This window comes from Mauremys reevesii, linkage group 2 (assembly GCF_016161935.1).
Source record: "Mauremys reevesii isolate NIE-2019 linkage group 2, ASM1616193v1, whole genome shotgun sequence".
Lineage (NCBI taxonomy): Eukaryota > Metazoa > Chordata > Testudines > Geoemydidae > Mauremys > Mauremys reevesii.
The window spans coordinates 87,641,136-87,667,017 of NC_052624.1; the positions used below are offsets into that span (position 1 = coordinate 87,641,136).

Below are 25,882 nucleotides of genomic sequence, written 5' to 3' on the forward strand. Positions count from 1 at the left end.
CACTGCTGGTTTAACACAGCTATCACTCCCCTGTCATTGGGTACCCTTATCAGCTGCTTCTTTAGTGCAATGGCAGAACAGTTTGTAATTATCATCTCCAGCTGCAAACAAACCACAACCACAGTCACTCAATTAGCCTCCAACTTGTGACACAGAGAATAGCTCTTGGGAATGACCTTCAGTGTCATAATCACAGGCTTGCATTCAGTAAACTGAAAGGTGCACCTCCACTGGCTCCATTAACAAAGGGACCCTGTAAGCAGGTATACATAAACACTGCCTCTTGCTCCAGAAGCTACATTGGTACTATAATCACAAGTGTATTATAAGTATTCTTACTGGAGCTATGTGAACTTACCATACTGAAAAAAGAAAAAAAAAAAGAAAAATGCCCTAGAAATAATTTGCTTCCTTTCTACCTCACAGAGCTTCTGTGGAAACATGGTGCTTCCTACAAGATGTTTTTCTGCATCAGCAAAAATTTTGTCAAAGTTGGGCATAATACATTTATCTTCTGACTTGTATAGATATTGATGAAAATCCCAGTGCAGCTTCTTTCATGCATTTTCAAGGTTCAGGTTGGATTGTTTGGGTTTTCCCATACATTTTCAGGATTTCCAATTGACTACGCTGTACCATGTAATCAAAAGGGTCGGTGAAAGCTATTTCAACACCTCAGGGCCCATGTGGAAAGAACAAGAAGACAGACAACCAAAATATGCAAGACAGAGAAGGTGGCCTGCAGTCTCCAAAAAGGATCACTGGGCCTCTCCCCGCAAAAGGATAATAAGGTATGTATTGGGGTTATTGAAAGGAGGGGCTCTTGCAGAGCCTGCTATATAGAGGGGCATTGGGGTGGAGAGGGAAGAGGAATGGAGGATTGTGGCCTCCGTACATTAGGATAAAATTTGATGCTCTGACAAAAACGAATCCCTCTGAACTTCCTGCATTACTATTTTTCTACATATTTTTCCTAATTCTGAGGCTGGTTTATAGTGTGCATCTTTATACTTTTTTGTAATGTTGAGACTGGTTTCCTGGGCAAATTTATACCTATTGTTGCTAAGTGGTTTACTACATGCTTGTATGCACAGATTGTCAAATTTTGAACAAAAAGCTTTAGCTGAAAAAAAGACCTTTCACTGAAGAAAAAATTGTTTCACAAATACCTGTGGACTTCCAATTTTTTTTAATGTTTCACAAAAAATTATCAAAACCATAGTAATCAGTTTTCATTCAAAAATTTCACTTAAAAATTCTGGGGAAACAAACATTCTAAAATGAGTGTTTCAAACCCTGAAAAATGGAAGTTACAATTTTTAACAGGTTTTCCACTATGTATTTAACTTTAACCAGCTCTTCTTTTATACCTAGTTTTTCCTATTAAGGGTCAAATTTGCTGCATGCTCTTAACTGTCTGATTGGGTTGGGATGGTTATTTTATTTTATATCATCTTTGCAATTCTAGAAATATATAGCAGCAATTATTTTAAAATAAAAGGGTGGTTCTGTTGTTTTAGGTCATGTCTCCTTAACAAACCTGAGTAGGCTCGACTTCAAGAGTATAAAATGTTCCACGTTCTTTTAGGCCAGATATACAAAACCAAAAAAACCATCTCACTTTGTCTCCACTCTAGATGTTATGAAGTTGACAAACAGTTCTATTCAGCAGCTACTTTACCTTTGCCAGAGTGGTTAGGAGATGTCTTATTATTCCTTTTGCTTCCTATTATTTTAATTGTATCTATTACATATATGGTGTGGCACTGAAGCATCTGTGATACCCTGCTGCTGCCAAATATTTCATTACATTTTCATTGCTAATTTTCAATTTTGGATCTGTGTACAGTGCACAGGTCTGCAAAAAAAAAATCACATTTTGTAATGCTTTGGCTAGTCATTCAGTGCAGCAGGAGGAGATCTTGCTTGGATACATCAGGTGGCCTGTCTAGCTTTCCTGATGCTGCCCTTGTACTAGGGGCATGAACCTGCTCGCATCTGCACTGGCACATTTCCACAAATGATCTCAGAGTTGGGAACCAAGATACAGGGCTAAGTGTACGATTTTGCTGATGCTCTTGAGCTACACCCATATTGGTGTGTGTCCTATACATGGCCCAAGAACACAGAGAACTTCCTTCCACACTGTGTATTTAGCACCCCATCATAAGCCTTACCCTTCATCCAGAATACCACCACCACTATCTTTACCCATAGTTTCCTCTCTTCCATCACAAAAGAGATTGTGGGAGAAATCTTGGCCCCATTTAAGTCAATGTGACTTTTGCCATAAACTTCAATAGGGCCAGGATTTCACGCAGTGTGTTTTATATAAAATGAATACATTTATAGTCCGGTTCTCTCACCATCTCCCACATCTTTCTCTTCCCAATAAAACATATTTTTTTATTATATATATATTAAAGAAGATGGCTGCTGCCAAACTGCTGATTCTACTTGAAAGTTTGCCTATCTGAAATTAAGTGAAATTGGCTTTCTGTACTTTTAGATGATTCTGTATGATCCTAGTATCAACTGCCTTAAAATCTCACAAAAAGGACAGACTAAGGACTTGAAATCACTCAAAATGGAACAGAAAAATGGTATGTAATTCTGTGAAAAAAATTCTCATTTTCCTCACTGCTCTAATTGTTCTTTTATGAGTATAGCTGGCCAAATATTACTCTTAGTGATTCTGGATTTATAACAGTTTATTCCACTAACTCTGAATTCACACTGTTGAAATGAAGAGCAAATTTGGCCCCATATGTGAGGCTATATCTGGGCACATATACAGATTCCTGGAACCTATGCAACCACCGAATACGCAGAGATGCCATGCAATTTGACTCTACACTGTCCAGAGAAAAGATCACCAGCTGAGTTCACATTAATCAAATTATTGTATTTGTGAGAAACAAAGTCATCACATTTTGCACATCAGGTCAAGTGACAAATTCTAAAGAGTCACCCAAAGGTTAAAAAAGAAAGCGTGCTTATCTTGTCTATCACTTTAACTACTCGTTTTGACAGCAGAAAGGTATATTTGACAATTTTCCATGCAGTGGGACACAGAATTTAAAAAATAGAATTCTCCATTTAAATCAATATAAATAGGCAGGGCCACTGGGGAGGGGGGCAAGTGGGGCAATTTGTCCCAGGCCCCACAGGGGCCCCGCAAGCCCTGGCCTGGGGGCGGTCCAGGTCTTCAGCAGCATTTCGGCGGTGGGGGGCCCTTCAGTGCTGCCGAAGACACGGAGCGACTGAAGGGCCCCCCACCGCTGAAATGCTGCCGAAGACCCGGACCACCGCCGGGTGAGTACAAGCACCGCAGCTCCCCCACTTTGCCCCAGGCCCCCTGAATCCTCTGGGCGGCCCTATAAATGGGCAGTTTTGCTTGAAAACTGACAGCACAACATGGCCCAGTATCTTTTTCTAAGAAAATATTTGTTAAACAATATATTTTTTGAAATGACATGAAGCTTAGTGGGTCTTCAGGAAATAGGTTTGTGCAGAAGCAACAAGCAGTCACCTAAGTGAACAAGCTTTGATGGAAGGCAGATAAAAATGCCTGACAGATACAGGAAGTGATCTCAGAATTACTGCTAGATTGTAAGGCTGCACTGATTTTGCTAAGGCTGACACCCAAATTGTGAAACTTAAACATCCACTTTAGGACATGCTCCTATGGAAAGTTCTTTCTGATTTTTTGGGCTGATTCACAGCTATTCCCCTCCTTACCTCCACATCCTAGAAATAGTTTGTTCAGACACATTTAAATTAGATTCAATAAATTGCACTATTTCCACTAGATTCTACTTTTCAATCTTAATATAAGCTGTGAACTCAGTGCCAGTTTCCTTGGATGACCGGGAGATGAAGCTTGCATTTTAATAGACTTCTCGATGGAAGAGTCCATTCACAAAATATGCCGTTTTACATAGAATTACACATTTAACTTTTCTCTGGTTGTTTTGAAACACAGATGGGTAATTTCTCTAAGGAAAAATCCCGCTCTTGGATCTGCACTGCAGACCTCTACTGCATATTGACGTCAGTGGGAGTTCCGTGCGGCATTTGAGTGAGGCTATGCAATAAAGAACTGCAGTGCAGATCAGAGACCAGGAGTTTGCTCTCAGGGTGGTGACTTAGCTACACAACTCCCATAACTGTCAATGACAGTTGTGTAAGTCCTGGCACACCATTCTGAAAGTGAACCCTTGAGAATCACATGCAATCAGTTTAAGCTATTAGGAACATCTAGCAATTTATTTTGCTACTGCTACAAATTGCATTAAATACATGACGGTGTGACAAATTTGAATTCAAGAGAGTAAAACAAAGGTTAGAAAAAATGCCTAGTATGGTCATTACCCACTTCAGTGCAAAACTAAGGACCATTTACTACACTGATGTCCATGAGAGTTCCACGCATGACATGAGAGCAGTTCTGTAATCTACTGGCCTTCTCCTGTTATGTCATGATAACGCAGTTACTCGGGATATACCACATGACATAAGAAAGGATGATGAGAAGCACAACTCCCTCCTTTGTGTGGTATAGAGGAACTTTACAAAACTATACAAACCTTGAATGACACTGAAGTCCATGAAAGTTAGGAGCCTAAATATCTTTGAGGATCTAAGCCCAAAAACTGCATTAGAATACGTCGTTTCCAACCCCAGCCTATAAAAAGAACTGCACTTTTTGGCTCTACTCTACAGCTATAGTTGGATCAACATTATGTTAGTGAAAAAACACACAAGTAGTTAAAGCACAGGGTAATTATAGACTCAATTCCGCAAGTCCTCAACACAGAGTTTTCATGTAAATCAATGGACACTCCTCAGCTAGAAAGCTTGCAGCATAAGACCCAATACATCTGAATTAATATTACAGTCACCAACATCATTAATGATGTAGCAAGAAACTCATGCAGGTTTATTAGATTTGTAATAAGAACATTAAACAAAGAATATAAACATTTCGGTCTAGGAGCTATACTTAGAAACATTGGGCCAGAGCCCTAGCTGAGGTAAATCAACACAGCAATAACTCAGACTTCACTGGAGCTGATTTATAATCAGCCGAGCTTCTGGCCACTGTATTTACATTAGTATAATGATTATAGAAAATGTTAAAGTATTGCTGACATTTTGGATAATCATATTATTAGCAGCATTAAAAACAATCCAGGAAATGGAGTAGCCTCAAAAGGGATGTACAGTAATAAAAATCCAATTTTATCAACTTTTCATCTTCAGATTGAGTTTGAACATTACTCTAGCAACCATATTAGAAATTAGAGCAGAGTTAATTATAATTGGTACAAGGAGTTGGATAGGATAAAAAAACATATTTTAGACTCAGACTGCAGATATTATTGGTGACACAGTTATATGAAAAAGTTACCCTTGTGTTTGAAAGTGTTTGAGAAACATAAAATGTTCAGTTATCTTTATCTTTGAAATCGCAGCTGCTTGCAGAGATCCACTCCTATAGCAGGGAGGAAAATAAACTTCGTTTTAAAATTAAATAAAAATTGACTTTCTTTAGTAGCATACGTATATCGATCCCAGTTGGTTGACAAAGTTTGAACGCAGAACCTAAAGGCACGATCCTTTATTGTTTTAACGAAGGGATTAACTGCTCTAGGTGGCAGCTAGAGTAGACTATTATCCTCATATGTGGACCAGCTACTAGGAGGGGAAATAAAGACCCACATTCCCTAGGGTGGGTTATATATGTACTACATTCTATAAAAGATACAAATAACCTTAGGGAAGTTCAGATTTGGATCCAAATTCTGACCTAAACTCCACACTTCCTAGCTCCATCTTCAAACCTAAAAGTATATGATTTTTTTTTGCCAGAAAAAGAGCAGTTTGGCATAGGACCCTCGTTTTAGATATACACTCTGTCAATTTATGGCTTTTAGATGGAAAGAAAGTGAAACATGATTGTTAAAATAGAGTTTTACTGTGAGCATTTAAGTTCATTCAAAACCCAAACTCCAAGAATGTACAGAGTTTGGAAATGAAATCTATATAAAAGTTTCTATGAACAACTGCAAACTAAAGTGGTTTACTGCACTATATTTGATATCCACAGAAGTTGTATGCTCAGAGTATGATAGCTTTCTAAATGAGTATTCCATAAAACAGTTTCTAAGAGTTGCCAGCAGGTAGTTTACATGAACATTCCAGCTACAGTACAATTCATGGAGGTTAAGTCCATAATGGCTATTAGTCAGGATGGGTAAGGAATGGTGTCCCCAGCCTCTGTTTGTCAGAGGGTGGAGATGGATGGCAGGAGAGAGATCACTTGATCATTACCTGTTAGGTTCACTCTCTCTGGGGCACCTGGCATTGGTCACTGTTGGTAGACAGGATACTGGGCTGGATGGACCTTTGGTCTGACCCAGTATGGCCGTTCTTATGTTCTTATGCTATCAAATTATGTGGGTCCATTGTATTGGTGACTCACAGTATCATTACTTACATAAGCCTTGCTATTGGCCCCACAATTCATTAGAATAAAATAGTTGGGGCTAAATGCTCCCATTTCTTAGTGCTTTAGCACTCCGTATATTATTGAGATGGTGCACAAGTTTAGCATAGGCTTAGCCCTCAGCTAATGTTTTGGACTTATTTTTGTTGTTCGCACAGAAAGGTTTCTGTTTCTTGTCTTAGCCTTGTGGAATTTCATAGTCTATTCTTTACTAAATTAGATTTTAGGTTATTCTCTATATCTCCTAGGGGGGAAAAAGTCACAGCATAATATATATATATATATATGCAAGGTCTACTTTCCATTACTACTATCTGGATATTTAAAATCATTTAAAATAGTATACTTTATATGGTGTATGGACAGGTTTTATACAGGCTTCCATTTTCTGATGCCTCCTTTGAGTTCCTCCGTTACTCAAATTTAATCAATAAAAAAAATCTACAATATTGATCTATGATACTCTAGCTACTGGCAAGGTGTAAGAAAACCTACATCCTAGTTGCTTCAAAAGTGAAGGTTACAAAGGTCTTAATATTTAATAGTGTAAAATAACTCCATAAGATTTTTAATAATACTTAGCTCTTCATTTACATCAGTATATCTCAACGCACTTTAGAAGGGAGATCAGTATCCTTATCCCCCTTTTTAAAAAAAAACAGATGGGGAAACTGAGGCACAGAGCTGCAGTGACTTGCCCAAGATCACCTTGCAGCCAGTGGCAGTTCGCCTGAGTTCCAGTCCTGGGCACTATTCACTAGGCACACTGCAACTCATTTCCTCTTAAAAGGAAAATACCATTACACTGGCACAGGAGAAAAATATCAGTTTTCTATATTTGCTGTAAGCACAATGGTTTGGCTCAGTAGCTGTATATTACAACGAGCCCAGAAACAGAAAAGCCACCAAGCCACTGAAGGTATCCTACTGCTGTACATAGTAACCTCAGACACCTTATTTGCAGTCTCGTGTTTGGGCTGACTCACACTGGACTCCTTTCTTAACAAGGCATATGTGGTGTGTTGTGTGTATGAGCTCAACATAAAATATGTGGCTAACAGGGATTGTGGGGAAACCCAATTCTGCATTAGTGAGAGTGCTGCTACAAAGCTGCCAAGCTATCACTGCCTGGTAGCAGAGATGATGACTAATAAGAGAGTGCGTAGCTAAATGCCGCATTAGCTTCACACTTAAGGAGAAGGATCACACTTAAGCTCATCTCACACACACACTTTTTTACTCTACACATGCAAGTAAGGGAATGGGTATGCAGGGTCCTAAGAAATACTTCTGAGTTCAGGGGAGGTGCCTAGGTATTAATCTAGTTTGCGTCCATACATAGTTCTCCCAGCCCCCACGCCAGAGCCAGGGGCAGCTCCAGGCACCAGCACCCCAAGTGCGTGCTTGGGGCGGAAAGCCCCGGGGGGCGCTCTGCCGGTCACCGCGAGGGCAGCAGGCAGGTTGCCTTCGGCGGCATGCCTGCGGAGGGTCCGCTGGTCACGCAGCTTCGGTGGATCTCCCGCAGGCTGCCGCCAAATTCGCAGGACCGGGGACCTCCCGCAGGCAAGCCGCCGAAGGCAGCCTGCCTGCCGTGCTTGGGGCGGCAAAATGCCTAGAGCTGCCCCTGGCCAGAGCGTAACAGCTGAGTGATATGCAGGATTGGTGGATCAAAGCTGTTGTATAATTCTACAAGACCCCATGCCTAGACTTAAAAGTATAATGGTATAGTAGCCCTCCTGCTGTTTGGTGTGCCTATACCAGTGCTCAATTTGCACTGGGGCTTGCCAGGGCCGAGTCTCAGCACCTCTGGGCTTGCCACATCAGTTATTAAAGTAAACAATTGTTTGAGCCCCGGAACCTCCTTCATTACAAATTAGCACTGGACAAAACTATCATTTGCCAGTTGACCACCAGATACATCGGTAAATTTTCTTCCTGTGACAGGATATCCTACCCATCCAGGCAGGCAGGCTGGAGTCAAGCAGGTAGGACTAAGTCCCACAAATCCCTTTTCAAGTGTCAGGTCTGCAGAGATATGAAACCAGAACAGGAGGGTTTAATTGGCTGAGGAACAAATATGCCTGAGATTTGTTACCCTCCAAGGTCAGGGGTAGGCAAACTACAGCCCACGGGCCAGATCTGGCCCACAAGACGCACCAGGCAACTTGGCCCCGCTCTGGCCTGGGTGCAGGGTCGGGGGGCCGTTCCATGCAGCTCCCGGAAGCTGCGGCATGGCCCCAGTCCAGCTCCTATGCACTCCAATGGGAGCTGCAGGGAGGATGCCTGCAGATGGGGCAGCGTGCAGAACCACCTGGCCGCGCCTCCTCATAGGAGCCAGAGAAGGGGCATGCCACTGCTTCTGAGAGCTGCTTGAGGGAAGTGTGACTCGGAGCCTCTCCCCGTGCCACAACCCCCTGCCCCAACCCTGATCCCCCTCCTGCTCTCCAAACCCCTCGATCCCAGCCTGGAGCACCCTCCTGCACCCCAAACCTCTCATCCCCAGCCTGCACCCCCAGCAGGAACCTCCTCCCCTTCCTGCACCCCTGCTCCAGTCCTGATCCCCCTCCTGCCCTCCGAACCCCTTCACCCCAGCCCAGAACACCCTCCTACACCCAAAACTCCTCATCCCCAGCCCCACCCCAGAGCCCGCACCCCCTCCCGCATCCTAAACCCAATTTAGTGAGCATTCATGGCCCGCCATACATTTTCTATTCCCTGATGTGGCCGCAGGGCAATCAGTTTGCCTACTCCTGGTCCAGGTGCTAGCTGACTGTGGTTATAGGAAGGAAGAGGATCAGCAGTAGGGTAGAGAAGAAAGTCTGAGAGAAAGGCTTTGGCTGGCCCCTGAAGCAGGAAGGGTGGTTTTTTTTAGGTTTGGACCTTGCTTATCTCCCACAAGGAGGAGGAAGCAACAGAATTCTTGTTTCTGTTTTTGAAGTGGGCTTACTCAATACACTAGGGAGGGAGAGCTTGGTCTGAGATACCCCCACTCCATCAGAATTTATCATCAACATAAGTCTTTTGAGGTGTACGATATAATGACAATAACACTGGGCTTTCCTTATCAATAATTCATCTACCATATAAAAACAAGTGTACAATGACATCAAAGAAGAGAAGGCCACTTTTTCCAACGGGGGGGGAACCACCCACCTCATGGACTTCGGGGCATGTGCTAAGAACTAGGGTGCAACCTTTGAACAGTAATTGCTGTAAAATCCTCTCCTTTCATCACTCCCACTCTGAATCATCAAACTTCAATTTACCATCGAGCAAGTGCATAGTTTTTAAAATGTGTCACACACATCCAGAAGAGAATTAAAATAGGAGGTAAGGAAGCTGGAATGATTTAGGAGCCTTTCTTCCAGGAATACAAAATGTTCCTTCTTGGTTCATCATAATTAACATCAACAATTAACAGGAATAAACAGCAGGTCTGTGTAAAACAGAGACAAATGTAGGTGCACTGCAAATACACCTGATAATGAGCCAGAGTTGAGCGAGATGCCCATCATGATGATTTTTAAGGATATTTTGGTTCAATGAACTTAGTGAGACCTGGGTCTCCTTTAAAAGGGATATAAAAACATTAAGAGAAAATGCTTGGCTTTCATGTTTTAAACACCAATGACTAAGCTAATTTAAAATACTACTCATCCAAGTGGCAATCCCCTACAGTACATCAAAAACAAATTAATTTAAGAAAAATCCTTAAGCAGTTGGCTTGGCATTCCAAGTTTTCTTACATGACACTATAAAGCAGTAATGCAATTTGGTGACTTAGTTCACTACAGACTGTACTTTGAAAACTCAGGCAGCAAATTCTTTGTACATAAAATACTTCCCCAACTTTTATGCAACATTGTATAAGAAAATTCAGAGCTGTTATCTATTGTTTCTTTGCACTCTCTAGTGGAGTACCTGTCTTGCTTCACTAAAATGATCACTTTGGTAATCCCTTAATGAAGCTATGCCTGCAACAGTATGCTAAACTATGTTGTGAATCACAAGTTACTACCTGCTGCACTTGAAGTGGTAGTAAGAATTGCAAATGGCCAATGATTACCATTGACATAGTTAACTCTTTCACTGTTGGGCTGCTCATAATGGAAACAGCAGATAATTCCCAGATGTGAATGTGAGACCTTGAATTCCCACCAGCCCAAAACTGCTTCACAAGTCACTCCCAGGAATGACTGTTTCTAGAGATACCAAAGTGACCGATCGACAGGGCCGGCTCCAGAGCCCAGCGGGGCAAGCACCTGCCTGGGGCGGCCCTTTCCCGGGGGGGCGGCAGGCTGGGCCGGCGGACCTGCCGCAGTCATGACTGCAGCCATGACTGCGGAGGGGATGCTCGGCCGGCGACTCCAGTGGACCTCCTGCAGGCACGCCTGCGGCAGCTCAACCAGAGACACCGGACCAGCGAACCGCCCGCAGCTGCGGGAGGTCCAGCCGAGCCGCGCGACCAGCGGACCCTCCACAGGTCCGCTACTCCCGCGGCTCGGGGGCGCCTCCCGCGCATGACTGCTTGGGGCGGCCAAATTTGTAGAGCCGCCCCTGCCGATCGAGCGAGGAAGATCTCAGCAGCACTGGAAAAAAGCTACTATGGTGCAAGTGATACAGGTGTGCCAGGACTCACAATATTATGGGCCCAGCAGAGGCTGCCCCCAGCCAGGCTATCAGCAAAGTGCTCCTGTCCCTTCCCCAGGGACCTGAGGAGCAGGAAGCCGCTCCCAGCTGGCCAGGCTGCAGGGAAAGTGCTTGTGCCCCCTCTCCTGGGGCTTTGAAGAGCAAAAAGCTCTCCCACCTCATCCTTAGCCACTCCCTGTCCCTGGCATGGGTACAAGTGCAGCCACAAAGCTCAGGCACGGAGCGGTTTGGGACAGCTCTTAGTGGCACTGCCAGCGCTGTTGGGGCTGCAGCTCCTGCGGGCCCTACCCCAGCTGCCACAACCCTGGACTCTCACTGCAGCTGTACTTCAAAGTGAGGAGCTCCTCCAGAAAGTACAGGCTGAGGTGGGAGGGGGTGCAGAAGACCCAGGTCCCTTTGTGGTTGAGCTGAGCAGCTCCAGGGGGAGGGTTGCAGGGAGCAATGGGGAGCAGGTCTCCAGCCCTGGGGCAAGGACCCCTAACCTATTATTGTACCAGGGCCCTCTGAGGCCTTGTTATGCCACTGAAAAAAGCCTTATCACCATTGTCCAATGTCCCTGTGCATCAAGCTGCAAGCACTGTCCAATATATTTCATACACTGTTATACACACACACACATTCAAGGAGAAGGCGATCACTGGACCCAAACAGTATAAAACTATATAAAAATTAAGATCCAAAATAGCAATGTATTTTCATGTTCATAGCCAGTTGTGACGCAAAATCAAGCTACAGCACTTGCTAATTTCCCATGCTACATAACAATGAGCACAGGATCAAGTGTCAGAGGTAGTTGGAATTTTATGCTGCTGTATGTATATAATTATATGAAAGATAGCAGCAATCATAAGGAAATGTGACTCATCTGACACAGGAGAGACACTTTCTTTTAACTACACTAGAAAGGGATGGTATGATCATATATGGTTCACTGACATTGGCGAGTCAAAAATAGTGAGAGAGTCCATGTATTTTATTGTTTATAACAGTGACCTTATAATAAAAGGCCAGCTCCTGCTCCCATCAAATAAATGGGAATCTTGCCTTTGACTCCAATGGGAGTTGGAATGTTAATAATAACCTGACATTCTCTTCCATAAATACCTATGTTACCTATGTTAAAGCCACCAACCTTCTAGTCAAGTGCAGCTGGACTGAACAACTGTTGTAGCACATTTACTCCCCTAGATGGCAAGAGAGATGGGATGAAGCCTCCTCTCCCCTAGGGGTCTCTACGTGGTGTGTGTTGGGCAACAAGACAAGAGGAAAAGAGAGTTTCATATTTGCCAGGTACCCATCAGCCACCAGACATACTGGACACACTCAGTAACATCATAAGAGCTCCCTCCATAAAGAGAAACCTGATGAGTCACAAACAAGAGCGAACCCTACAAGGTGCTGATGCCTATTGACAGGTGCTGAGCCCCTTCAAGGATTGGTTTTAACCCACAAAGTTAATTCAGCAAAAAATTTTACTGAGCATATAGTATGGCACAGTAATTTGTGAAAGCTATACGCTGCAGTAAAAAATGCTGTATATGCTACAACACAGCAATAAATATAAAATATCAGAAATACATATTAATTCTTATTAGGCTTCTGTTACTTCCACTTTGTGTCATGACCATGATATTTTCAGAGTAGATTTGGCATATATCTCATCATCACATTGTTCTCATTGTGTCTCTATCTTCACTTCACCTTTGAAACAAGTCAAAGGAAAATAAAATATATGATAATTATTACCTACCTGCCTCATGCCATCACTCTAAGTGCAGCTTGGTAATCAAAATTTCCTGTCCATCCAATAAATTTAATAGATGAAGTCCTGGGTGCACTGAAGTCAATATGAGTTTTGTCACTGACTTCAATGGGACTAGGATTTTATCCACTATCTTTATGTTTTCAACAACACTGCAGTCACTCACAGGTATATTTAGCACCAAACTTTCACTTCTGCTTAACAGAAAGCACGTGTGAATATATCAAATGATCCTGGAAAGGTTGCATTGCCATTACCATTTCATGGAATATTTTCACCTGAGATCTTAGAATTCAAAAATTATATTTTACTTTTAATATATTTTAATTTTCTTTATTTTCTGTCTTCTTTAACATAGGAAGTGCAATGGACCACATTATTTTCAGTGTCATGGATTGCAAAATGTATAGGGCATTTGCACTCTCTTGGTATAACTAAACAGATAGATACATTGTGCTTCATACCAACAATTTGTTTGGATTTAATGTTATGATAGTCTAAACAGCACACCACATGGTAAAGTAACTACCTACAGATACAAATCAAATACCAGGGTTGTTCTGACATTTGTAAAACCATTTACACAACATTAGGAGAGCTGTATATTCTCCAGTTCATCAGTTCCTCTTATTCTATCTGGGATCATACATACACTAAGAACCACCTCACTCATATAATCAGATTGCACCATTTGAGAAGCAGTAACACTTTTTTTAAAAAAATAGTTGGAATAATATGAACTACAGAAGCGTAAAGGTTGCTCTTGACCATTTCTTAATGAAAGATTTTGAGTGAGACAGAGAGAGATTTATATTTGGGGGTCTTGATTTGAGAATTGATTTCTAAATATCAGAGAAAGACAAAAATTAGGCTAAACTTTGTTTAATTAAAAAAAAATCACAACATCATAAAAAGCAGCTGCAGGTTCTGAAACATGCAGCACTGCTCACTGCCTCACTACAAAATTCAAGCATGGAAAACCTGACATGAAAGCACAGCAAGGGATTTTTTGAGATACCAGGCAATGATCACAAGGTGTCTGAGATCAGTACCTGGACAAAGGGCTTTAATAGGCACACTAAAAATAGTGTCACTATACCAAGACTGATATCAGTTTATACCCTAGAGTATAATTAAAACCACAGGGTTTGCCATGGAGACATCTGTACAAACAGGAAATGCTTTTGGTGTGAAGCAATATGTAATATAAGAGAGAATAGTTTAAAAACAAAGCCTCCGGAAGAAAAATAAACACTGTTAGGTATTGCTGTGCATTTGGCACTCAGATTTTGAAATTTCTATCAAATATCTACCCCACAGGTACAGCTTTTCTATTTTAATTCATTTGTTGGAAAAACTATAGTCAACAAAAGATGCTTCAAAGAAACGCTTGCCAAATGAACACTCACATGAATAAGCAAGTTGGAAGGATGTAAAATAATGTAAGTATCTCACATTTATGACAGGATAAGTCACTTTCACACAATCCTCTTTCCAGGAATCATCCTCCTTGACAAAAATACATTAATGCCATATAGTTCTCAAGACTTCAGATCAACAGACAAAAGACTCCGTTTGCCCCTATATCAGTACAGGATTTTATCTGTCTGTAAAGTGCAGGGCTTCATCAGTACAATAGATTCACATGAAACAATACCAACCTTCAAAGATGATTTCATGTAACAAACTCTCTCAACAGAATGTTGACTCTCTACTGAATTATATCTGTCTAGCCTATAATCTTGTAATGAGGTCTGAGAAATGAAAGCCAGCAATCCGAACAGCATTACTTATGACCCTCTTTCTTCAATCCTGTTCCGTACAAAGACACGCCACACAGCAGAAGGCACCATTATATTGACTTCTTTAATCAAATCCACAGTAGAGTTGCCTAACTTAAAAGAAACCTAATTAAGGAAAAGCAAAATGTGTTCATGTCCATCAAACCTGAAAGATGTTTTCACTAATGCTTCTGGACTGTCCACTGGTGGTAGCTCATCTGCTAAGATTTCCTCTGGAGTCCTAGGATCATGAATGATGGTTGGCTTCTGCCTTTCTTTGAGATTATCAGTAAGACCACCAATAATGGTGTTCCATACGCAGTTTTGTGACTTTGACCCTAGAGAGAGAGAGAGAGAGAGAGAGAAAATGAATTCATCAGAGTGCTAACCTGTTTTCTCAGCACTCTGGAGAAAGAAACATAGCAAATTATGTCGTTACCATTGCGTGTCCAGAATTTGGAGCTGTACCTACAGACTTAGAGTCCAAAGTGGAAATAAACACTAACATTCAGAATATCATTTTCAAATCCTAACCTACATTGTCCTCTTTGATTAAATATTTATTTACAAAACAAAAATAATTGTCAGAAGAAAGTGTTCTTCCATTATTCTTCACACTCAAGCTACAAATGATCATGTAATGGGAACATGATTGTGTTTAAGCCAGACAGCTAACAAACAAGTTAAGTGTCAGCTCAACACAAGATACTGGCTTCTAATTATCATCTTCAATACAATTAGTTATCGTGTTTCTAATTTATTTAGATTATAGACCAAACATGTGTCTGTCTGAGGGACTAGAGCTGATTGAAAAATGGATTTCTTTTCATGGAAAATTTTTGAGTTTTTTCAGTGGCAATTCAAATACCAAAGTGTATGTGAAAAATCTAAAGATTCAATTTGGAAACGCTGCTGTGATGCCTCATGGGAGTTGTAAGTCTGGTTCCTCATGATCCCACGCTTCTCTATAGACAAGGATCTGTGGTTTGACTACATCTCACATGATGCATCATGGTCTCCCACCCCGCCACACACACACACACACACACACCTTGGAGAGGGAAGGTAATGAATTGTGGCAGTCCTTTACCATGATGAATCATGGAAATTGCCATCTGGCCTGGGAGTCCATTCCATAGAGGAGAATGGAGATATGTAGCCACCCAACTTCAACTCCTATGAGGCATTGCGGCAGTATTTCTAAATCAAAATATTTTGCAGTTTTCAACCAAAATATTTTGGTTTCCAAGAGTTCTGTTTTTATTGAAAAAACTGAAATTTTCCACAGAGGAAAAGACACTTTTTGTGAAAAATTTGTTTAGTTGAAAACCCTATTTTCTGTCTAAAAGCATTCTGACCGGCCCTTTGAGGGGTATTTTTAATATGTATGTTTATCTTCAGGAAAAAAGAAAAGGTTTATTACTAGATCTATCACTAATCAATCTTTGTGTGACCAGAATATCTCAGAGATGAGAACACAGGCATCACCCAAGATTCTCAACACATATTTGTAAACTATATACCTACTTCACTGCCATCTAAAACCCTAAAAAGCCATGTGCTTGGCTTAAGGGGTTATGTGACTTTTCTCTCACCTTTACAGTTCTTATCAATACCAAAGTACATGTGAAAATCCCCAGATGTCAAGAGGAAAATGTGGCATACCCTGAAGCAGCTGAGCTACATGTTTAGAGGAATGTTCTCACCTGAATACATTATGATTAGAGCTGGACAGAAAATATTTTTTCACTAAAGTTTCGTGAAACATTTTTGTCAAAATTCCTTTTTGATGAAAATTTTACATTCATCTCCTATGCTGACATATGGCCAATGGCAACATTCCTACACCCTCTCCACAGTGCACAGAATGCCAAATCAGGGAATGAAGCACCTTAATTCAGATCCCCAACTTGCTACAATTAGGCCTTTTGGTAAAAAATTTAGAAAGTGAAAATACTGTGAAATTCCACCACCTCTCAACAATAAATAAATAAATTAAATTAAATCTGTAATGGCAACAGTGTTTTACAAAAAGTTTAGTTATTTTAAAAAAGGCCATTTTTCAACAACAAAAACTTCTATATGAAAAATTTCCGGGAGCACTATTAGTTAAACATAGCACCTGCTTTTTAAAACAATATAATTTGATCATCTCTTCCATCTCCAGATTTGCCAGTCTTTCACCAACATGAAAATCACATGAAGACTTTTTTTTTCTTTTTTTAAAAGACTTCAAGGGACAGCATTTCCCTACATCAGGTCTTGCAACTTAAAATGACAGTAAAATAAAAAAAAACATGGACAAAACTATGGATGAGATCTTCAAAAATGCCCACGACTTGTGCTTCTAAAAAAATCTGATCTCTACTACCATGACGAAAGCCTGCTACATGCCAAGTTTCAGACAGCATAGAATGCTTATGGTTTAATTAGCAGACCCAAAAAAGAGTGGTTTTTAACTGAAATTAGCTATAGTAGTGCCAACAGGCATCACACTATAATGATGTAGCATTAGCCCTACTAGCATAAAAAGATAACCCCCTCTTCAGAATATCAAACCCGCTTCTGGTCTTGCTCCAGAGGCTTGTAACTACATGCAAAATTAAAATCGAAGAAATGGGGTTCATACTAAAGTGAGTGACTCACTTTTATACAGCACTGCTTTTGTAAGTTTCCAAGCATTCCTCTGCCATTCAGAACCAAATCGTCCAGTAGCACTGACTAAAAAGTACATGACAGAACTAACAGTTCTTAATTAGTCCTGACTGTCTGTCACTGTAATATATAAAAGTGGGCAGTAAACGATTGAATAACGCACTCTTGCCACCCTACCTCCTGAGAGAATGTCACAGGGAAATATAACATTAATATTAATGGCAGCTGTTCCTGTATACAGAGGATTACAATTATGCTTTGTCATTATTTGTCTTATCAAAGACGTATGCTGTTTTCACCCTGGAAAAGTGATATACAGGCTTGGCCTGTGGCCAGCTAATTCAGAAAATATGAGCCAGACAGGAAGAACAACCCTCCCTCCTCCCTCTCCTCTCCCTCTCCTCTCAGTCTTTGGCTCAGATTTGTAAGTTTACCCAGCAGATCTCCCTGACCCACATGTTTCTCAGTCAGCAGCTCATACAACTTCCTAGGATATAATCTAGTTAAGGCTGGAGCAATATCCTCTGCGATCATGGTTGCTTGGGGGGCGGGGGGAGAAGGGGGAGCCAGAATCAGGGATGTGTGTCAGGTACCCACTGAGAAAATAAGTTTGGACCTCTCCTCTCTGAAAATTCTTCCTTGGCCAAGTCTCAGCTCCTGACCATCCCATGCTATCCTCTCAAGAGGAAAAAGGATTATGTCTATTATAAGCTCTTTGGGACAGAAACTGCCTTTTTGTTCTGTGCCTGTACAACGCATAGCACAATGAGTTCCTGGGTGGTTAGACACCTAACTATCTTGATTTTCACAAATCACTTTTATAGGAATCTGGTAGAACATGGAAAATAACAGCTTAATCAATGGCTCCAAAAAGAAGGAAAAGCTGAATTATGAGGGAGAAAACTTATTAAAACCAGAAACATTTAAACAGCAGGATGAAAGAAAAGGTGCTAAAATTATTTACTGCATTTTGTAATTGTTTCCAAATCTGTCCCCCAATGGTAGGAGTCTCTCTCTTGCTGTTTATCTCTAGGATTAGAAACTCTATAGTCTGATGAATTTCTATCAAGATCTACATGTTGGAGTAAGCCAACTATTAAGCCAAATCTAATTCACTTCACTAGAGTGATGAAATGCCATGTCCACACATCTTAATTGACTGTTCAGGCTATTCATTATACATAAACAATTAGGCTTAGCTGAACTGCAGGCAGCAAAAGATTGTTTTCCTCTGTGGCTCTCCGTGGGCAGACATCTGTCAGAATCTTTCAGCTGTCTGAAATGCTGAATGGTAAGCCTTATGGATTTAACTCCCTATAGCCACAAGCACAACTGTTCAAAGCCCTATGGTGCAAAACAACTTCATAACAAAGATGGCATGCTAAGATACCAATTATTGCAGCGATAAGAGTAGTAGCAACTTTCACAATAGTCGCTGATCACCAAATATCCCTTTATTCAATGAAACTTGGCATTTAAAACTACATAATATTGGCTAACATGAGCCTTTAGAACAAATACAACTCCTCTTTTATTTCAAACTAATCGGCTCTGAAGGCCATAAATAGGTAGATCATAAGTGCCAGATCCTGGGTCTAAACAGGATGGGGAATAATGGCCCTATTTGTTTTTCCTCCATTATGTATAGCAACAGTCCTGAACTCAAAGTCCCCCAAATATATTAGGAATTTCAGATACAGGTCCACACTTCAGAGCTGGTCTCTAGCTCTATAAAAACCTGAATCCAGACATAACTAAAGTTGTTGCTGGGAGCCCATCTGTAACAGTCCCACACTCTTTCAGGTGTTCCTCAATTACCAGTCCTTGAACACTTTGCTTTTTATACCATTCAGCTAAGATTTGTTTTTGTATTGTACTGCTGGGTGTGTTCACTTAAAATATGGCACCAATCAGGAAATGTGGAGTAAATTATTGTGCTATTGCTACCTCCTTATATCATTTGGGGTGTCAGCGTCTGCTGCAGCAACAGGCGACAATTATTGCCTGATGGATCTCTCTATTTTTGCCAACACCGTTCTAACTCTAGGTTTTCTTCACATCCTTATAGGAGTTACTGCCTTATACCACTGCTAATGAGGGGTAATCACCACCAAACTGATTGAGTCATTATATCTGCAGCCTGGCTACCAAGTTACAAGGTCAAACTCTTACCAAAAAAGGTCGTCTTTACCCCTTTAATTAACCTACTTGAAACCCATCTCATGTCACCGTGACTATCAGACAAAAGGACTATATTGAGTTACTGTCTTTGTTTTATTAATATTACTCTCCACAAACCAGCAAGAGGCCTTAGGAACTAAGAAACTCACTTCACAGGGTCAGGAAACCATTGATTGCAGCAGAGGCTCCTATGCATGGCACTTACCTGAAGGCCATGAGTTGGCTAACAGTGTTGAATTCAGTGGGCACCATCTCTAAAAATGTGGCCTGATGGATCCAAAACTATGGGAGAACCAGGAACGGAACGCAGATGTCCTGAGGTTTAGGCCTATGCTTTATACACAACCATCCTTGCCTTCATAAATCATGTTATTATTAATGTCTAGTTTTGTACTGAAATGCTGGCTCAGCCCCCATGTCATGACTTATGCTGGCCCCACTAATGACAGAATATTGCAGCATAAGTAAACGATATCCCCTTAACCCAGAAACTCAGACTCCGGTGATATTTGAATAGTAACCTACAATCCTAGAGCATGCTTGTTACCAACTATAATGAACTAAAAAAAAGTTTGAGAAAAAACGTTCAAAAAACTTTCATGTTTTTCATCTGCTTTCCTTTGCAATTTCATCACCATTTGCTTTTTTAGCAATGGACTAACAATAATTAATTGATGGAGTCCCCTAACTTAAGGCTCTGTTGTCTACAAATTTGGGGAAAATAAATCTTAAATCAAACTGACATGCCAGTACAATTTATTATTTTCTTACTTCAGTTTAGCCTGTTCGCTTTTCTGCATATGTAGCAGTCAGTCTCTCTGAATCATTATATCTGATATGATTTAGTCACACGTTTCATCTATACGGTGTACAATATGCTTAGGGTGCCATCATGTGACTGTGTGGGAATACTGCACTCCAGATGTATTTTCTTTTGATGCGCTCAATGAGAGGAAATCAATTTTCAAATGTAAACGACCTTAAAAGTCAGGTGCATTTATTTTTTTTAATGGGCACTTAAGCTTTGTGTTCTCGGGTGCCTATTTGCAGGTACAAAGGCAGGTTTGACACAATCAATGTGTGTGCTGTATATTAGAATAGCCAAACTTTTTAAATATATTTTTTTTTTGCCTACAGCGAGACACCAGTTTTCTGACGGTGTTACCCATATTAATTATTGTACCTTCCACAGTGTGTTGAATGTTGGCAAATAATGAACCTTCTTAATAGTGACCACAGTCTTTTTTCTACCAAGTAATCACACAGCATCATAAAATGATACGTAGTGGAGATGGAAAATTCCCATTAGGCCATCTAATCATCTCCATCCTACTTTCTAGTGCTTTGTCCTATCAAGTTTTAAATGGCCCATTATGACTGGGTGCCTGGATGGACCGCATGGAGAATGCCATATGCAGGGCAGACTGCAAGGGGCAGGGCAGACTATCCCCAAAACTTGTGGTTTATTCTATAGATTCATCTAGCCAGTAACAAAACAGCTTCTGTAATACCATACTGGTTAACAAAAACGTCAAATACAGCTTCCCTTAAGCATTCCAGCCCTTGACTCCCATCTAGACAGCCAAATCTAATATATTGAGGGATTACTGAAAACCTGATTCACCATATGGGAGGTTCACCAGTCCCAAAGGACTGTACACTTATCCGCAGATCAATAGGAGTCTCAGACCTTACCCAATAATCATGCTAATGCCAATGCTTTAGTACAGGGGTAGGCAACCTACGGCACGGGTGCCGAAGGCGGCACGCAAGCTGATTTTCAGTGGCACTCACACTGCCCGGGTCCTGGCCACCGGTCCGGGGAGCTCTGCATTTTAATTTAATTTTAAATGAAGCTTCTTAAACATTTTTAAAACCTTATTTACTTTACATTCAACAATAGTTTAGTTATATATTATAGACATAGAAAGAGACCTTCTGAAAATGTTAAAATGTATTACTGGCACATGAAACCTTAAATTAGAATGAATAAATGAAGACTTGGCACACCACTTCTGAAAGGTTGCCGACCCCTGCTTTAGTAACTAAAATTAAAGGTTCAGTAATAAAAAGGAAAAAGAAGAAAGTTGCAATTGGTTAAAAGATCAATATACACACAAATATGTGTAAAGTCCTTAGGTCAGTTTCATAGTACAGATGGTGAGGCTGCTGATTTGTAAGACTCTTTCTGGAATCAATTTAAAAGGTTATAGTCCAATAGGCAGGTGTATATCTAGTCTGTTCAAATTCTTCCATGAGAATTCCAGGGTGATCCAGAGTAAACCTAGAAACCTCAGTCTTATGCCTTAGACCAGTGGTTCTCAAACTTTTGTACTGGTGACCCCTTTCACATAGCAAGCCTCTGAGTGCGACCCCTCCCCCCCTTATAAATTAAAAACACTTTTTTATATATTTAACACCATTATAAATGCTGGAGGCAAAGTAGGGTTTGGGGTAGAGGCTGACAACTCACAACCCCCCATGTAATAACCCAGTTTGAGAACCCCTGCCTTAGACCCAGGGACGGCTCTAGACATTTTGCCACCCCAAGCACGGAGGGGAGGTCCACCGAAGCCACGGGACCAGTGGACCCTCTGCAGGCAAGCCGCCGAAGGCACCCTGCCTGCCGCCCTAGTGGCGACCGGCAGAGCGCCCCCCATGGCTTGCCGCCCCAGGCACGCGCTTGGAGCGCTGGTGCCTGGAGCCGCCCCTGTAGGGTGACCAGACGTCCCGATTTTATCGGGACTGTCCCGATATTTGCTTGTTTGTCCCGCGTCCCGACCAATGTTAGGTCGGGACACTGGACAAACAAGCAAAGGCTCCGGAGCCCAGAAGGGCTCGCGCCCTCCCCTGCCCTGACTCTGCCCCCTCCTTCCCCCATTGGCTCCCTCCCCAAATCCCCGCCTCTTGCCAAGCATGCCATGCCCAGGAGACGCAGGGGAGTGCGGGGCCGGGGTGAGTGTGAGTCTGGCCTGGCCCCGAGCAGGCAGGACTCAGTACCTGAAGGGAGAGTAGGGGGGCGGCCCGCGGGACCAGGCGGTGGCTGTTCTCCCCACCTGGGCAGCAGGACTCGGGAGCAGCCGCTGCTGCAGCTCCCACTGCCGCGGGGGGAGGAAGCGGCCAAGCACGTGGCGCTCAGCGGCTGCGGCTTTGGCACCCGGGCCAGAACCCCCCGAGCCCAGGCCTGCTGCAGGGAGCCAGCAGCACGCACGCTGCACCCAGCCCCTGGCCAGTCGTGTCTGGGCTGGCTGCCCGGCTGGTGCAATCCCGCAGCGGAGGCATCGGCAGCCCAGCCCCATTCGTTCTCCTGCGGGACCCAAGCGGGATGGGGGGGCTGGGGCCTGCTGCCCCCACTCCGGGGCCGCCCGTGGGATTGCACCAGCTGGGCAGCCAGCCCAGACGCGACTGGCCAGGGGCTGGGTGCGCGCTGGGTCCCCGCAGCAGGCCCGGGCTCGGGGGGTTAATGGGTGCTAGAGCCGCAGCCGCCAAGCTTGGCCAGCGGCCGCTTCCTCCCCCCGCGGCAGTGGGAGCTGCAGCAGCGGCTGCTCCCAAGTCCCGCTGCCCGGGTGGGGAGAACAACCGCCGCCTGGCCCTGCAGGCCGCCCCCTACTCTCCCTCCAGGTACCGCGCCCGAGTCCTGCCTGCTTGGGGCCAGGCCAGACTCACACTCACCCCAGCCCCGCGCTCCCCTGAGTCTCCCGGGCCTCCCTCCAGCGCTTGCGGAGGGAGGAGGAATCGGGGGTGGGGGATTTTTTTTATTTTTTTTTTGCTCTGCCGCCATTTTTCCCCCTCTGTCCCTATCCCCCACCCCCCCCATGTCCCGATATTTGACCTGGGTGATCTGGTCACCCTACGCCCCTGCTTAGACCTTCCCTGTTAAAGTTTAAGCAGACCTGAGATGGCAGGATCAGCCCAGGGCTTTCCTTTATAGCCCTTTAGCAACCTGATAAGCCTCTTGTCACAGCAGGATCTTCCCGGGCAATGATCCGTGGACCATTGCTTTGAAGCTAATCTTCTATTTCCTATGCATACACAGGTAAACTAGTGAATTCATTCACATAAGGCAATTAGAGTACTTTATTATAGCATAGAAAGTTAAGCTGAAGACAATGCAGATAATGTTATTAGTTTCCTACAGGATCTTACATCTTTGATCTTAAGGTTAACTGAACCATCCTCATGAATAATAAGGCAATTAAGACATGAAAGAGAATTAGCATCTACAAGCTAATCTAGTTACATGGTTAAACTCTTAACAATATATAGGTAAACACAGACAAATACACTTAGCTTCTATCCTTGATTTCTATTACTACAAATAAATGGGCTAATGATTGCTGGTCTAATAGATCTCATTGAAGTTCACATACAAGTAGGTTGTCTTGATTACATTTCAGTGCCTCTTGTTAAATTGTTATGGAGCATACACAGGTTGTCTGTCTGTCAGTGTCAGACCCATGTGAATAGTAGCCCAAGGAAGTTATTCCCCAGCTAATAGATGCCCCTGTTTAGGATTCATATCTGACTCAAGTATTCTTTTGCTTAATTTACACTCCCTCTAGTATTACAAACAGAGTGTATGAAAGATTTACTGATTTGCTTAAAAAGCATCCTTGCAATACTATTTTAGGGCCTGATCCAAAGCCTGTTGAAGACAAAAGGAGTCTTTCCATTGACTTTAGTGGACTTTGGATCAGGCAACTATTGAACATCTGTGTTGTTTTAACAAAAGAGCAATATGAAACAGGAAGGTAGTCTAGAGCTTTAAAATTCTCCCTGCTCTGAAGGAGGAATTCTATTCAATATCATTGCGTTCTTGTAACAGACACTTCCTGCAAGGTGAGGAGGAATTTTAAGGCTCCAGAACTCTATATTGTAACGTAAGCTGGGGTGCCAGGACTGGCAGGCAATATGAAGTTAATGAGATTTACTAGAGATACATTTCTATGCAACACAGTAGGTGTAGAAGCGAATGAGTTAAAAATTGGTTACTTACGAGCAAATCGTGAAAGCGGTCGAGCATTTTTGTTGCCTGTCTCATTTGCAACTGAAAAGAGAAAAATATTATATTAAAATGTGTGTGTCATACTGGTATTTTCATTAACTTTAGACAATACCCACATGTAAAACCTATAACTAGAGCCCTACCAATTTCACGGCCGTGAAAAGTGTGTCACAGACCGTGAAATAAGCCCTTCCCTGTGAAATCCAATCTCCCCATGCTTCTGAGAGCACCTCAGCTGGGGTCCCCTAGCTGCTAATCCAGGCCAGAGTAGGGAGGGACTGGAGCTGTCCTTCCCCTGCATGGCCGCCCTCAGTGAGGCGATCAGACCCCATCTCCAGAGACAGCACAGAAGTGAGGATAGTAGGCAAGGAAGGGTGTCCTTTTGCGAGGATATCTGGTCCATGCTGCTTCCAAGCTGGACTGGAAATACCAGTGAGAACAATATTTCCCTTATAGCATCAAATGCAAGAAAAACTAATCGTGACAAGAAAACGGTTTCATAAACTTCCAAGAATACAACACACTATGTTGAAACAAAATCTTTAAAAAAAATATCCAGTTTCATTTCAGGTTTCCCCTCTTATTCTCAAATCTTTTTACATTTATCAAAACTGGGATAGCACTTGATAGCTAAATGCTCAGAAAGATTACAATGGAGTCTATGGGCAACTGTAATTCTCAAATTAGCCAGAAGATGGTGCTATTATTATGAATTATACTGTATAATCCCTTCCATTTGATTTTCAATCTCTCTCAGTAAAGGAACACGTATGAGCACAAAGGAACTTGATGCTGCATTTCTAATGAGAACTTTGCTGCAAGGCTATCAATTATTCCTCCTTAAGAGCATCCATGAGAGCAGTCCAAGAGAGAGGTGTGTAGAAACGATCTCAGATTTGTTTAGGATTGCATCTGAAAAATGGAAAGGGATGGGAGAGACAGAGTGGAGAGGAGTTCTGTCCTTTTTTGTGTATTTTATAGTGTATGAAATTCTCAGAGATGTTTTCCCCTTACTTGTTTTTCCACAGTGGAAATTCCAGTCTTGTTTCCGATATTTTTTCCTGAAAGACACTCTGGAGAAATGAAGAACTAGAAGGTTTGTGTCATTAGAAACTTTATGCAAATAAAACCTTTGTAACTGAGAAGGGATTTCTCTCTCCTGAGTGTTTGAAATGGTTTGGGGTTTATTTTATTAAGGAAAGTCAGCACCTTTGCAGCCATGCATGTGCTGTCAGGAGGAGGGACTGGTGCGCTCCAGCTGAATAGCGTGGGTTCATCATCATGTTCAGTTTTTGCAGGGAAGCGTTTGCAGCTACTGCCTTGCATCTATTGTGTTT

At 42.3% G+C, this 25,882-nt stretch overlaps 1 protein-coding gene and 1 long non-coding RNA gene across 7 annotated transcripts in view; one reads left to right on the forward strand and one right to left on the reverse strand.

Annotated features, from left to right (window-relative positions):
- The window catches only part of PDE1C (phosphodiesterase 1C), a 533,093-nt gene that overhangs the window by 368,538 nt on the left and 138,673 nt on the right, over positions 1-25,882 (reverse strand). For 5 of the 6 annotated variants that reach the window (XR_005594060.1, XR_005594059.1, XM_039524494.1 and 2 more), the window contains 2 exons: positions 24,537-24,587; positions 14,871-15,042 (listed from right to left, as the gene is read on the reverse strand). Coding sequence is in view for 3 of the 6 variants with exons in the window: in XM_039524494.1 (XP_039380428.1) it covers positions 14,871-15,042; positions 24,537-24,587 (223 nt within the window). In the remaining 3 variants the exon portion in view is untranslated. Of the gene's footprint in view, positions 1-14,870; positions 15,043-23,433; positions 23,532-24,536; positions 24,588-25,882 lie in introns of those variants that run through there. The other variant, XM_039524500.1, reaches the window with a different exon arrangement.
- On the forward strand, positions 212-25,624 carry LOC120397880. The gene is made up of 3 exons (XR_005594063.1): positions 212-791; positions 2,510-2,603; positions 25,574-25,624. It is a non-coding gene; the product is annotated as an uncharacterized LOC120397880 (long non-coding RNA).